Below are 14,346 nucleotides of genomic sequence, written 5' to 3'. Positions count from 1 at the left end.
TATCCACAGGACCCAAAGCAGAAAAGGCCAATAGAAAATTTCCAACAATCTAATAATGCTTCTGACAGGTGTCTTTAAATAAATAGAAAAAGTTCAAAGGAGGTGTTTATTTTGCAGAATACTGTCATGAAAAATCTAGACTGGCAGTCTGATCAACAAAACACTTGTAACACGTTGGATGACAGGCAAAAATAATTGCCGAAGCATTACTGGCTAGCCTAATTAAATAGTGGGTGATCCACAAGCTGGCTCTGGGTTTGGAATCTGACCTATGATGATAACAGGATGCAAAAGGTTTGTAGTTAATGCCACGTCTCAAAACAAAAAACAAAAAACAAAACCTGGGGACGGATGCTCATGAAGAAGCATTCAATTTGCTTCCATCCTTTAAGAAAATTAAGCACATAAACCATGCTAACAACATCTTAAAGCCAAGACAAAAAGGTTTTATTTCTGAAGATTTTCTTATGAGAAAAATTTGATCACAGTTTTCTTCTTTGTTCACTGTGCTATGATCTTAACCAAGCATTTTTACTTGAATACTAAGCCCATAAACAGCCTTTATTACCAGTGGGACTCCTAACATTCAATTAAGTGCTTTTTATATGCCAGGTGTGTTCCTTCCAACAGAGCCTCTCCTTAAAAATCTCTCTCGCCAGGTTCATGGAGGTGCAGAGACTCACCTGGCAGGCCAGGATGTCCTGGTGAGCCCGGAATTGTTCCTAGTAAACCTGAAAAGAAGATAATTTTGGCAAATCAGTGTTTTATATTTTAATTTCATTATGCATGCATCCATGACTGATCCTCATGGTCAATTTCACTATGGCATCAGAAGGAAGCTAAATCATGGCAGACCTCGATCTTATTAAAGATCTCAGTTGGCTGAAGAAGACTTACTTGAACAGTACAGGATTACAAGGTCACTAATTATGCTGTGTGGAACAAAAAGAGTGGATCTAAGGTGATCAGCAAGTGGTACCTGATTCTCCCTTTTCTCCTGCTGGACCAGGAATTCCATCACATCCTTGGTCACCTCTCATACCCACTTGTCCAGGTTGTCCTGGTAATCCTGGAGGACCTGAAATTTAAAAAAAAAAGAAAAACATTCCATTTGAGGAATTTCTTCCTCTCAATGGACGAGTGTGAACACTGGGAATGTGGGATCCTGTTATGGGGTCCATTTCTCTGAACTATAATTCACTAAGTTCACAGTAAAAAAGTGAACAGCTTCATATAATCACACGAGTGATTTTGGAACTTCAAGGAAAGCAGATCTTTGAATTAGAGCGGTAATACCTAGCCCCACTTTTTGGTTTGTTTGTTTTGGGGGTTTCACACCCAGTGATGCTCAGAGCTTACTTCTGACTCTACACTCAGGAATCACTCCTGGCGATGCTTGGGAAACCGTATAAGATATCAGGGATTGAACCCAGGTCAACCGCCGGCAAGGTGAGTGCTTTACCCACTGTGCTATCACTCTGGCCCCTAGTCTCACTTTTTTTTTAAATAAAGAACTTTTTCTTTGGAAATGACATAACTGGAATCTCTTTCTGAGCGGTAGGCATGGCTCAGAGACAGAGATAGTTGACCCAACCCTGAGTTATCCCACCCCCAGGAAGGAATTAAATTGGAACCTGGAAGGCCTTTGATTCCTGGAAAGCCGGGGAAGCCTTTGATTCCTTTATTCCCGAAATCACCTTTAGGACCTGGCATTCCTGGAAAGAGAGAGTGGAAGGGAAGGAAGAACATCAAAGGAGAAATGATTGTTACAACAATCAGGACAGTTGGCTCTTGAGCCAACAGGGAAGCTGCTGGCCGGCAGAGCTCCTCTAGCTGCTTTCAGAGGTGTGTGTAACCTCAGTCTCACATGCAGTTAATTCAACACCTATTTACTGCTTTCATTGAGAGTTAATTGAGAGTAGTCTACAAAACCTTTCTGACTTTGCAAAGATTATTTAAATATATTCTTCAGGTGTATGGCAGAGACTGGCAAGCTCCCTGGGGTGTACTTGATATGCCAAAAACAGTAACAATAATGGGGTCTCATTCCCCCTGACCCTGAAAGAGCCTCCAATATGGCAGTGTTAGGAAAGACGAGTAAGGAGAGGCTGCTAAAATCTCAGGGCTGGGACGAATGGCGACATTACTGGCGCCTGTTTGAGTAAATCGATGAACAATGGGATTACAGTGATACAGTGATAGAGTGATTATTTAGGTATGGGCTGGAAGCTGCTACCTAGCAGTGGCTTAGGCACGTGTGTGTGTGTGTGTGTGTGTGTGTGTGTGTGTGCTTTACACATTTGTGTGAAGGTGTAAAGGGAGGGAGGGTTCTCAAACATTTCTCAGAGGTCCCAGGGGCACTCTGACAGTTCTTAGTCAGCTAGGCTGAACCATGCAACCCAAAATCTGAAGCTGTGGCTCTGCTCTGGCCCTGTGGGGCTCAGGACCATCAGGTCATGCCAGCAACTCTTGGGATTCCCGGGGTGGTGCTGGCAATGCTCAGGGAACTGTGTGGAGCCAGGGATTGAACCAGGGTCTGCCTCTTGCTTGGCCCCGCTACTAAACCTGGCCTTTAACCCTGGCTTTATAAAAACCATTGTCTTTATAAAACAAATGCAAAACCTTTAAAAACTTTAGATGCACATTATAAACAAGCAAGCAGGAAAGACAATGGTCAAACTGGAAATGTGCCAAAGGAAAATGATTCAGATAACAGTATCTTGAAGGGCCAGAGCAAGAGTACAACGGGTAAGACTCTTGTATTGCGTGTGGTTGATCCAGGTTTGATCCCCGGCATCTTATATGGTTCCCCAAGGAGTGATTCCTGAGCACAGATGCAAAAGTAACCTCTGAGCATCACTGAATGCTAAACAAACAAGCAAACAAGACTCAGTGTTTTGAATTGGATTGTGCTGTCCCCTTAGTTATATGCTGTAGCCCCGAGTCCCAGGGCCTCTGGATGTCACTGTTTGGAGAGAGGCTCTTGAATGAAAGGTGGCCGCTTCGTCAGAGGGGGACAAGACAAAGTCCAACCCTGAAACCCGGAGTGTCTTTTATTCCTGAAGAGTCAAAGTTGATACATCGTCCCCAGATGGCTGTGTCCTTACAGGAAGGGATGGGGACAGACAGACAGATGGACAGAACACACACACAAATGCAGAGTAGACACAGCAAGCAGGTGGCCATCTACCCAGCACAGAGAGAACCTCAGTAGACACCAGCCCCAATACCTTGATCTCACACTTGTGGCCTGCAGAATTTTGAAAAACAAAAATGATGTTTGAGCCAGGCAGTCCGTGAAATTTGCTATGTAAGTTCTCAGCAATGTACACAAAGATCCCAAGATCTGGGACTCAGCTAACATTTTGGGACTCTGGGCTGAATTCGTTCATGGAGACAGAGCTTCAGAAATGTTTCTCTTCACTGGCGCGAGGGTTTAGATTTTAGTCCAATGAACTGGCTCGTCAGTAAAATGATGGCTCTGTCTGATTCACTGGTGAGTCCTCAGGGTTGGTAGAAGACCAAGGCTGAGTAAAGCAATTGTACAGAGCACAGAAGCGGAGCTGCGTTCCCTTTACTGAGCTCACCTTGGCAGGTGAGGGCCACAGTCTCTCACACCTCCTGCTCTCAGAGCTGTCAAGCTGAGACTCACCTGGGGGGCCAGGATGTCCAGGACTTCCAGGGATGCCGTCGGGGCCAGGAGGTCCCCGATGTCCAGGTGCACCGGGGGACCCCTTTTCTCCTTTCTTTCCCGTATCACCTGGCAAGCCGGGATCTCCCTTAAATTCAGTCAAACACCTTTAAAATTCTCATACAAGCAGGATATGTGGTCAGAGTTAAATATCGACTAGATTTACTTGCTTATCTATTTACTTCATTTCTTCAGCATTCAGAGCTATTCTGCCAGTTTGGTCCATGCTAGGAACAGAATGGCTGCACGATTTGGGGGAAAAGGAAAATGTGACTCTCTTGAAAAAAATCTTCCTAAAGCAATTTTTAAGACAGCGACAGCAGAACATTGAAGTGACCATGGAGTTCTTGTTAGCAAGTCACCTTCGTGGTCACACTGCTTTCATGCTCATGAATTTGACTCTCACCAGAGAGAAAGTGGTATTCAGTCTTTATGGAGCTTTAGAGTCCAGTGAGAGACATTATTAATAGTCTATATTCGTTATTAATAACAAATATAATTATTAATAGTCACACCAATTATAACTTCAGATTGTGATGATTAACTCAAGGGTAGAAAAGAAAGAAGCCGAATGGATAAGCATCTTACATATATTATATATGTGGGTAAATGCATGCCACTCATATGTAAGGCAGCAAAATGATATCATAATGATATAATATTGATTATACTTCTACTTCAGCTTTATGATAAGACAAATACCTGGATTTTATGGTGACTTACAAATCTTCATATTAGCTAATTAAAAATATTCAACCCTGCTACCACTACGATTTTTCAGCATGCAAAAGTCAGTTCTGCAGTCAATTCATACTTTTAAAAAGGCCTTCTTGCGGTCACCTATGAAAATCCTACCTTTAAATGAAACTATCAATTAGTTTAATACGAATAAAAGTCAAATAGGCTTCATCACTGGGAAAATGTCTCAGTAGAAAGAGTCTCTCCCTGATTTAGACTCAGTCTAAAAATTTAGGGCAAAGGAAATTTTGTGTTCCATGTGGTGCCTGCTCGAACAAATCGATGAGCAACGGAATGACAGTGACAGTGACAGTGATTAGACTTCATGTCAATATGACTTCTAAAACTTGTCTTTCTAGTTGTTTGAGCAACTGCTGCTGGAAATATGATTGGTAGAGGTCTTGGAAGGAGTTAATATATTAGCTCCAAGGTCATGAGCCAGGTTCCATATTTTTGGGTCATATGCCTGAAATTTCAGCTGATGAGAAAATACAGGCTCTATCTTAAACACTGTGTATTCAATTTCAAGATGATAATCACCCTCTTAGTTTCCTTAGGGGTCCGTGAAACCTCATACTCAAATCATTGCTTATGGGAGTTTCTTTTTAGGTATTTGTTAGTGGACAACTTCTGACTCTTAGTGGAATGGCTATCCACAGAGAGGTTGAAAGGAAACACACCTAGACTGACAATAGCTCCACTGAAACATTTGGTTGCTGCTTGGTACAATACAGTAGCTAGAACTCTGACATCCAACTTCTAGCTGACTGAGAGACCCTGAGAACACTGTTGTGAGAAAAACTTTTTTCTATGTAATTGCATGAAAATTGATTTTTCTATATGGTGAAATAAAAATACTTAAAGTTGCAATATAATTAGAAAAATAAATGCATTAGCGGAGGGTTATGTTTTCTTTTTAATGATACCCTAAACTTAGTTTATTTTCCATATTTTATTGTGCTTTAATAAGACAAATATTTTAGATCATTTGGGTTGGAAATTAACTTGTATAGATTTTGTAAGAACAATCCATGAGAAACACTGTCTGCTTCATACCACAGGCCAACACACGCACACTGTCTATCAGAGAATGTTTCCTGCAATACTGCCTCCTTCTGCCAACACACTTAAATTTCAGGAGCAGTGACAAGAAATTCTTCGTGGTGTTGAAACTGGGGAAAATAAACTCAAAAGCTGAAAGTTGAAATTAAAAAACCGAAATATAATTTTAAAAAGTATTATTAGCTGCCAGAGATATAGGAGTACTTTCCGTTTTCTCTGCCTACATTGAATGGGAATGCTTAAAGAGTCTCAGCCTACCATCCAGGGGCTATTTACCTGCGGTCCCTGTGCTCCTGGCCTTGTGCATTCTGAATAACCGGGTTCCCCCTTATCTCCTTGGAGACCAGGAATCCCTGGGAGGCCTGGCATTCCAGGTGGACCTGGGGGCCCCAAATCTCCCCTCGTTCCTTTCAGACCTGAAATGAGAAAAATCAGGTGAAACAGGCAGACTTGGAATCTTGAACTGTTTTACATCTGACCTTTGCAGTTTTCCTTTTTCCTTTTTGGGTGTTTTTTTTCCACACCTACCAGTGTTCTGGGCTTACTCCCAACTCTGTGCTTGGTATCTCTCCTGGAGGTGGTTGGTGGGGCCATAGCTGGTGTCGGGGACTCAACAGGGTTCAGCCTTGTGCAAGGCAAACCCCTTAATATCTATATTGTGTCTCCAGCACCACAAACCACATTTTTCCAAGATTTTTTTTTTTCAGAATCACTACTATGTCACATAGTCTTAATAGATCATTGTAATTATTATTTGATTTGGGGGGCCACACCCGAAAGGGCATAGGGGTAACTTCTGACTCTGCATTTAGGAATTACTCCTGGCAGTGCTTGGGGAACCATATTGGATGCTGGGGATTGAACCCAGGTCGAACACGTGCAAGGCAACTGCCCTATCAAATATTATCTCTCTAGCCCCTATATTAATTTTTTTTTTTGCTTTTTGGGTCACACCCAGCGATGCACAGGGGTCACTCCTGGCTCATGCACTCAGGAATCTCCCCTGGCGGTGCTCAGGGGACCATATGGGATGCTGGGATTCGAACCAGGGTTGGCCGCGTGCAAGGCAAACGCCCTACTCGCTGTGCTATCTCTCCAGCCCCTAGATTAATTTTTTAAATAAAGCCTAAATACTCTGTTCTCACTTGCATTCCAGTTGCACAGAGAGTACTGATTTAAAAGTAAATATGTGGCTGTTCTTGTTCAGACTTTCTATAGGGTAAGAAAACAGGACAATAAACCACAGAGATAATCTGGAACTGAGACCCATCATGACCTGTAGACTTATAACAGGACCTTATTCCTCACCTGGTACTCCCATGAACCCCAGGCTTCCTGGAATTCCGTAGGGTCCTGGTTTCCCAGGATCCCCAATTCTGCCTGGATCTCCTCTGGGGCCTTGAGAACAAATAAAAAGTCACAAGCTTTGAATAGCTCCTAAACATAGTAGGTGTGCAATAAATAGTTGTTACTGGCACAAAATAAATAAATCCAGACCATTCAGATTAGCGGGTGGACATACTTGTCTAGCTGCCTTATTTTTGACTAGGGTGAGCAAGAGAGAGGGGACTTCCACAATCAGAGAGTAGTGGGCCTCCAAATGTAATATTCAAATTTTACTGACATATAACTTGCCATTGATATTTTTTAAAAAACAATTAGTTTCATTCTTTAAAAAATTAATTTTTTCAAAGAGAGTTTTTCTTGTGTTGGCTTATGGTATTCTCAAGATGACAGCTCAAGTTCTAGGAACAGATCAAAATGTTTTTCTTACTAAAAATATCTTTAATATCCTTAGGCCTTAAGAGTTAATTCTATTAAGTACTGACTTTTGCGTATTACTTTTTATATATTCTGTGTGACAAAATGATAAATACACATAACTACTTCTGCTCTATACTGAAATACAGTGCTTATCTCTAAAAACAATTTGCAAATTCAATAACTTGTTTAGACAAAGACAGGCCAATTAGAAAACTTCGAAAGCACTATTAGATTTTCTTCTATGATATGCAACAAACTATAATTCCAATGAGTTGATTTAGAATACATCTTTGCAGTTTCAACGAAGTGTCTAATTCATAATGTATAAGCATTATTAATTAAAAGTGTATAATTCATAATGTTGGTCATTTGTTTGTTTAATGCTGGCTAAAACACCTTTATTTTGGCTTGAATTTGGTAAGCAAATACTATTGGAGCAGGATTCATATTAAAGCCAGTTCAGTCTAGAGGTAAACGTTTATTCCATTTAGATAAAGGAAAGTCAAAACCTGATATTTCTATTAGAGGATCAGCTGTACCTGGTGGTCCTGGAGGGCCCGTTGGCCCTTGGATGCCTGGGAAGCCTGGCAAGCCAGGAAAGCCTCTGAGTCCCTTCTCACCGGGCCTTCCCGCCAACCCTAAAGCCAAGAACCATATTAAAGAAACGAGGTTAGTTAGACTCTCAGTCACAGTCAACCCCATCCATGCACTGTTATTGTGACACAGCAGGGGATATCTGTTAAGATCATGGGCAGATGGGCATTTGCCTATTTTTAAAATTAAATTTTGTTAATTTTTATGAGATGAGCCACCTGCAGTGATGCGGAGAGATTCTTGGTCTCTTCCTGGGATACTCAGCCAGTGGTGTGGACCTGATGGGTTTGGTTTGGGGACCCAGCAGTGCTCAGAGGACACGAGAGTCGCATCTAGCGGGCTGGGGGATTGGAGGATTGGAGGCAGGTTAAGAAGACATCGCTGCTAGAGATCAAGTGGGGCCTCTCACACGCTGTGAGGAATGTGTTCGTCCAGCCCCTGAACTTACTTACACCTTTCTCATGAGGGATATACATATATATATATATATATATATATATATATATACACATATATATAATTTTTTGGTGGTTCTGGAAGATCAAATGTGGACCTCATATAAAGCAAGGTGGGATCTCAACCAAAGATTCTAGGTACCACATTCAGAACTTTTTTTTTTTTGCATTAAAAAAGAAATACTCCTTTTTTTTTTTTTGCTTTTTGGGTCACACCCGGCAATGCACAGGGGTTACTCCTGGCTCTGCACTCAGGAATTACCCCTGGCGGTGCTCAGGGGACTGTATGGGGTGCTGGGAATCGAACCCGGGTCGGCCGCATGCAAGGCAAACGCCCTCCCCGATGTGCTATCGCTCCAGCCCCGAAATACTCCTTTATTACTATTTTCTTCCCACCTGCATTATTTTCTCCTTTATTTACCTACAATTGTTCCTCTTTTTCACTAGTCACTTATTACAAATGACCTCAAGAAACAGAGGCTGACCTAACTACTGTCTATTGCTACAAAAAAAGAATTCTTGCATTTCTCAGCTATGGTGTGATGCCCCCAAGACATTGGAGATTGGAATCTCATCATTTTTAGGCCTATAGATTTACCATTTGATGCGGCTGGAAGGAGGTTTGGTATTATTTTTCATGGTATGTCTAATAAGGAACTTCCCATAGAAGTTTACGACTTCATTCCTATCTGAATATATTGCTGTAAATTTATGAATTATGGAAGAAATTTGAGAGGCTTTGGGGATAGCTTATATTGAACATGTGGAAGAAATAGGGCCTTATAGTCCAAGCACATCATTAGAAATCCTTATAAATTTTAGAATTGTGAATGATGTATCAGTAAAATTTTAAACAAATCATTTCAGAATTGTGGATCATGGTTTTTATCACTGTAGAAAATGGCTACATTTCAAGGAGAAAGGAGATTTTACATGTTTCTTTTGCAATACATCTTGGGCCCTTTTGTTGGCAACAAATAAATTTTCAGCTCTATTTGTTTTTCAAAAGGTGCTTTGTACTTTTTAAATTTTTTTTTATTTTTTTAATTAGTGAATCACCATGAGGGTAGAGTTAGAGATTTACACATTTTCATGCTTGTGTTTCCGTCATACAGTGTTCAAGAACCCATCCCTCCACCAGTGCCCATTCTCCACCACCCTTGAACCCAGTATCCCTCCCACCCCCCCAGTCCCATATCCCCACCCCACCTCTGTGGAAGGGCATTCCCTTTTGTTCTCTCTCTCCTTTTGGATGTTGTGGTTTGCAATAGGGGTATTGAGTGGCCATCCAATCTATAGTCTACTTTCACATTCAGAAATTCTAATTGAATTGGGCTTGATGTCTGGGCATTAGGGCTTAATTTTTTTTCTAATGTAGGCACCATGATGTACAATATTGTTAATAAAAGTCTCAGGTAAACAATATTCTAACTCCACATCTACCACCAGCATCAGTGTCTCTCCACCAAGGTCCCTCCAATCTCCTCATGCCACCCATTTTTTAAACCTTAAAGAATTAATAATTTGAGTTTATATCTTTTTAATCAGGGAATTAAATGAGAAACTATGTGAATTACTGGCACAGTGCCTAGCTTCTAGTAGTTCTCAAAAAATACTAGCGATGATCATATTTATACTTTACACAAACCTGCAAGAATGAATGCCTATATAATGTATTCCCGCATTTATAGGGTTTATTTTTAAAAAAAAAAAACACAAGCATTTACTCACATGTATTGTTTCCTTGCATTTATTGCATCCTTGTTTGCATGTGTGGGGGTCAGACACTTGTCTTGGGGGTCACTTCAGTATTTATGGGAATGGAGTTCCAGACGGGGGTGGACAGGACCAGTGATCAAACTCTTGGCCACGTGCTCACAATGAGCTCTAAATATAACTTCTTTAAAAATAATTTCTTAAAGGGGCTGGAGCAATAGCACAGTGGGTAGGGCGTTTGCCTTGCATGCGGCTGGCCCGAGTTCGATTCTCAGCATCCCATATGGTCCCCTGAGCACCGCCAGGAGTAATTCCTGAGTGTAGAGCCAGGAGTAACCCCTGTGCATAGCCAGGTGTGACCCAAACAGCAATAATAATAATAATAATAATAATAATAATAATAATTTCTTAAAAATGTAACAGCCTTATATACGATTCTTATCTAGACTCTCCAGCTCTCCATTCATTTATTACAATTGTCATAAAAAGGAACTGGTGTAAAAAGGAGATTATTTCCTTTTATTTACATTGTTGAATCTTCTGGGGATCTAAGTGTATTCTTGGGTCTGTCCTGGTGGGGTGCAGAGATGAGCAAACCTTTGCTTTCTGGGACATCAGTGGATTCATTTGGAATCAAAAGTGTCCCTCTGTGGTAAAGCTGGAATTTGAAAGCAGTTTTATTAACTTGTTTTATTTTATTTGAGGGGGTTGTTTAGGACAAACCTGGCAGTAGTTGGGGCAACTTCTGGCTCTGCTTAGGATCCACTGCCTACCATGCTTAGGGACCATGTGGTGCAGGGAATCAAACCAGGGCTAGCTACATGCAGGGAAAGCATCTTAGCCCTTGAATGATCTCTCTAGTCCTGAATGCAGTTCTTGAAAGTAGGAAACTCAGAGGTCTCCCACAGGACCATTCTTCCTGACTGAAAAACGTGCTTTGATCATGTGATTTTTGGCTCAAGAATATTCTTTGAATTACGGCTACCTTATGAATAAGCAACAAGCTCCTTCCATGGTTGTTTGAAATACAGTGTTATCTCCCTGCGGTCTGACTTTGGGTCTGTTCACAAGTAGATCCACTGTCCTCTTGCAGATTTTCACTGTCACTGTCACTGTCATCCCGTTGTTCATCGATTTGCTTGAGTGGGCACCAGTAACATCTCTCATTGTGAGACTTTTTGTTAATGCTTTTCGCATATCAAATAAGCCATGGGTAGCTTGCCAGCCATGGGTAGCTTGCCAGGCTCTTCCGTGTGGGCACAATACTCTCGGTAGCTTGCTGGGCTCTCCGAGAGGGGCGGAGGAATCTAACACGGGTTGGCCATGTGAAAGGTGAACGCCCTACCGCTCTGCTTTTGCTCCAGCCCCTGCAGATTTTCATTACTCATATATGAATATATTGAGCATCAAAGTCATAGATCTTGTGCTTGGTGCTAGATACATGACTAAATGATTTCCCCTAATTTGTACCTTGTATCATTTCTTATTTTGTCACATATATGGCTCAGCCTCCAGAGCAGAATACTTTCAAAGCAATCTACAATTTTGCTTATTTACACATCAGTGGGCTAGAGCCATAGCGCAGTGGATAGGGCATTCGCCTTGCATGCTGCCGACCCAGGTTTGACTCCTCCATCCCTCTCGGAGAGCCCAGCAAGCTACAGATAGTATCCTGTCTGCACGGCAGAGCCTGGCAAGCTCCCCGTGGCGTATTCAATATGCCAAAAACAGTAACAACAAGTCTCACAATGGAGACATTACTGGTGCCCGCTCGAGCAAATCGATGAGCAATGGGATGACAGTGACAGTGACAGTGACAGTGACACATCAGTAACTCTTCCACATTCTCATGGAAATACCTTTACATCAGAAAGTGTGATAGAAAAATGAATTAAATTGAAGTGTCACTGAGGCCTGCTGTTAGCTTGGACTTGTCATTATGATTCAACCTGTGCTCCATGGTTGCATATTTGGAAAGCTAAAAAGGCACGTTTCTAGGAATCTAGCACTATAGGTATAAGAAATGAATTTTCTTAGAAGCACAGAAACATTATGCCTCTCCATACTTTAGTATGCATCCCTCATGCTCGAATATAGAATAGAATATGTTCCTCTACACTCTAGTATAGAATAATATGTCTCCCACCTCACTCTAGTATAGAATAGTTACGTGTCCCTCCACACTTCTGTAGAGAAGAGTATGCTTCTACATATTTTGTACAGAATTGTATATGCCCCTCTGTTTCAATTCAGAATAGTATATTTTTCTTCATGCTATGGCATAGAATAATGTGTCCTTCCAAACTTTAGTATATCGTGTGTGTTCCTCTGTTTTAGTAAAGAATAGTATGTACTCTTTTATTCTGTACAAGAGGAATTCTATCATTGTTAGTAAGTATCTGTTATGTACTCATTATGTTAGAATCAATTTTGCTGTATATAGGCACAAATATCTACCTGCTTACCTATCTATATGGGGTACTGTGCAGTGATAGGTGTTGAACATAGGTCATGCAAAGCATTATTATTACTATCTCTCCAACTCTGCAATTCCTATTTTTCTCAAAATGTTTCAATGCTATCTAACTCATCTAGCATAATCCAGTGAAGGGGAGTGTCCGGTGAACTAGTTTTTTGGACTGAAAATATATGTCAACACTTGTTTTTCATATATTGGCTTCCTGCAAATATTTTATTTTGTCCAATAACTTCCTAAAGTTACTTAGAATTAAATTTAGTCAAAGAAATACCAAGGCAGGCTTCACTAGAATTTGATTTTGTATAGCACAGTGGGTAGAGTGTTTGCCTTGCACATGGCCGACCTGGGTTCAATTTCTCCGTCTCTCTTGGAGAGCCTGGCAAGCTACTGAGAGTATCCTGCCTGCACATCAGAGCCTGGCAAGCTACCCATGGTGTATTCGATATGCCAAAAACAGTAACAACAAGTCTCACAATGGAGACGTTACTGGTGCCCGTTCGAGCAAATCGATGAATAATGGGATGACAGTGCTACAGTGCATTGATTTACTCATCATGAAAACATCACAGGTTTCAAACACAGGTTTCAAAACTATCACGTGTTCAAACAACTGGAAATAATTGGGTTTGGAATTTTAGCTGAATGAGTCCATGGGAAGTGTGTCAAACAACTAACAAGCATTTGCAAAGCATAAATTTCTCATTAAAATACATGTTTTCTTTTAATAACAGCTCTCCAAAGGATTCTGAACATGAAAAGATTTTTTTAACATGTGATAAAAAAATTCATCTTGGGAGTTGATGGATTACAGTGGAATTTGGAGTGGAGGTTTCAACTTTAGCCAGGGAAGTTTTTTGGGTGAAATTTCCTATGGACTTAATTTTCAGCATATTTGGCCCAAAGGGATTTTTGTTTGCTTGTTTTGTTTTGTTTTGTTTTGAGACTCAAAATTTAGAAATCAATTGGTGACAATTTAAATACAGGAGATTAAAATTGATAATTTACTTAGGACTAGAGCGGTAGCACAGCAGGTAAGGCATTTGCCTTACACAGAGTATCCCGCCCTCATGGCGGAGCCTGGTAAGCTTCCTGTGGCATATTCAGTATGCCAAAGAGAGTAATAACAAGTCTCACAATGGAGACGTTACTGGTGCCTTCTTGAGCAAAATCGATGAACAGTGGGATGACAGTGCTACAGTGCTACTTAGAAATGCAAAGTTGATACAACTATACAAGGCACACAAAAGCCCAGTTCTGGTCCAAGCTGAGGCCACCAATTGGACCATGGACACTAATCAAACTGGGCTCACTGTCTTCCTTTGTCAGAAGGATTGGATCATTCCTTAGCCTCTGAAGCAGCTCTGAAGTTCTGTATTTCTTAAGGAATCTTGTACCTTTGAGTCCTGGCTCCCCTGTCTCGCCTGTTACTTGGCATATCTGAGGTGGCCCGGCAGCGCCTTTCTCCCCTTCAGCCCCCCTCTCTCCTGGGGGTCCTCGTTCGCCCTTTGCACCTGGAATTCCAAGGCTCCCTAAAAAAACAGGAGTAACAATATCAATTATTACCACAACTTGTAACAATGCCAAATTATCAAAGTAGCTCAAAAGCATTCCCAAACGAACAGTGCTTTCAAAGACCAAAGAAGACAGAAGAACAACCAAAGGAAGACAGAAAAAGCAGAAAGAAACAAATGTAGTAGTGAACGTGTATTGCAAACCATAATACCCAAAAGGGGAGAGCAGGGTGAGGGGAGGGAGGGAGAGAGAAGTGCCTGTCATAGAGGCTGGCGGGTGGGTGGGGGAGAGAAGGGGAGAGAAACTGGGAACATTGATGGTGGGAAATGTACAGT

General features: G+C 41.3%; 1 protein-coding gene across 1 annotated transcript in view; it reads right to left on the bottom strand.

The window, feature by feature from the left end:
* COL4A3 (collagen type IV alpha 3 chain) overlaps nt 1-14,346 on the bottom strand; it is a 167,651-nt gene that overhangs the window by 17,072 nt on the left and 136,233 nt on the right. The window contains exons 34-41 of the mRNA XM_004610850.2: nt 13,894-14,028; nt 7,795-7,893; nt 6,800-6,889; nt 5,768-5,907; nt 3,653-3,779; nt 1,635-1,715; nt 980-1,078; nt 684-731 (exon numbers count right to left, since the gene is read on the bottom strand). Of these exons, the coding sequence (XP_004610907.2) occupies nt 684-731; nt 980-1,078; nt 1,635-1,715; nt 3,653-3,779; nt 5,768-5,907; nt 6,800-6,889; nt 7,795-7,893; nt 13,894-14,028 (819 nt within the window). The remainder of the gene's footprint in view (nt 1-683; nt 732-979; nt 1,079-1,634; nt 1,716-3,652; nt 3,780-5,767; nt 5,908-6,799; nt 6,890-7,794; nt 7,894-13,893; nt 14,029-14,346) is intronic.

The sequence above is a fragment of the Sorex araneus genome, chromosome X (genome assembly GCF_027595985.1).
Source record: "Sorex araneus isolate mSorAra2 chromosome X, mSorAra2.pri, whole genome shotgun sequence".
Classification (NCBI taxonomy): Eukaryota; Metazoa; Chordata; class Mammalia; order Eulipotyphla; family Soricidae; genus Sorex; species Sorex araneus.
Note: the sequence above shows the minus strand (reverse complement) of the source record. Positions and strands in the feature narration are given on the sequence as shown.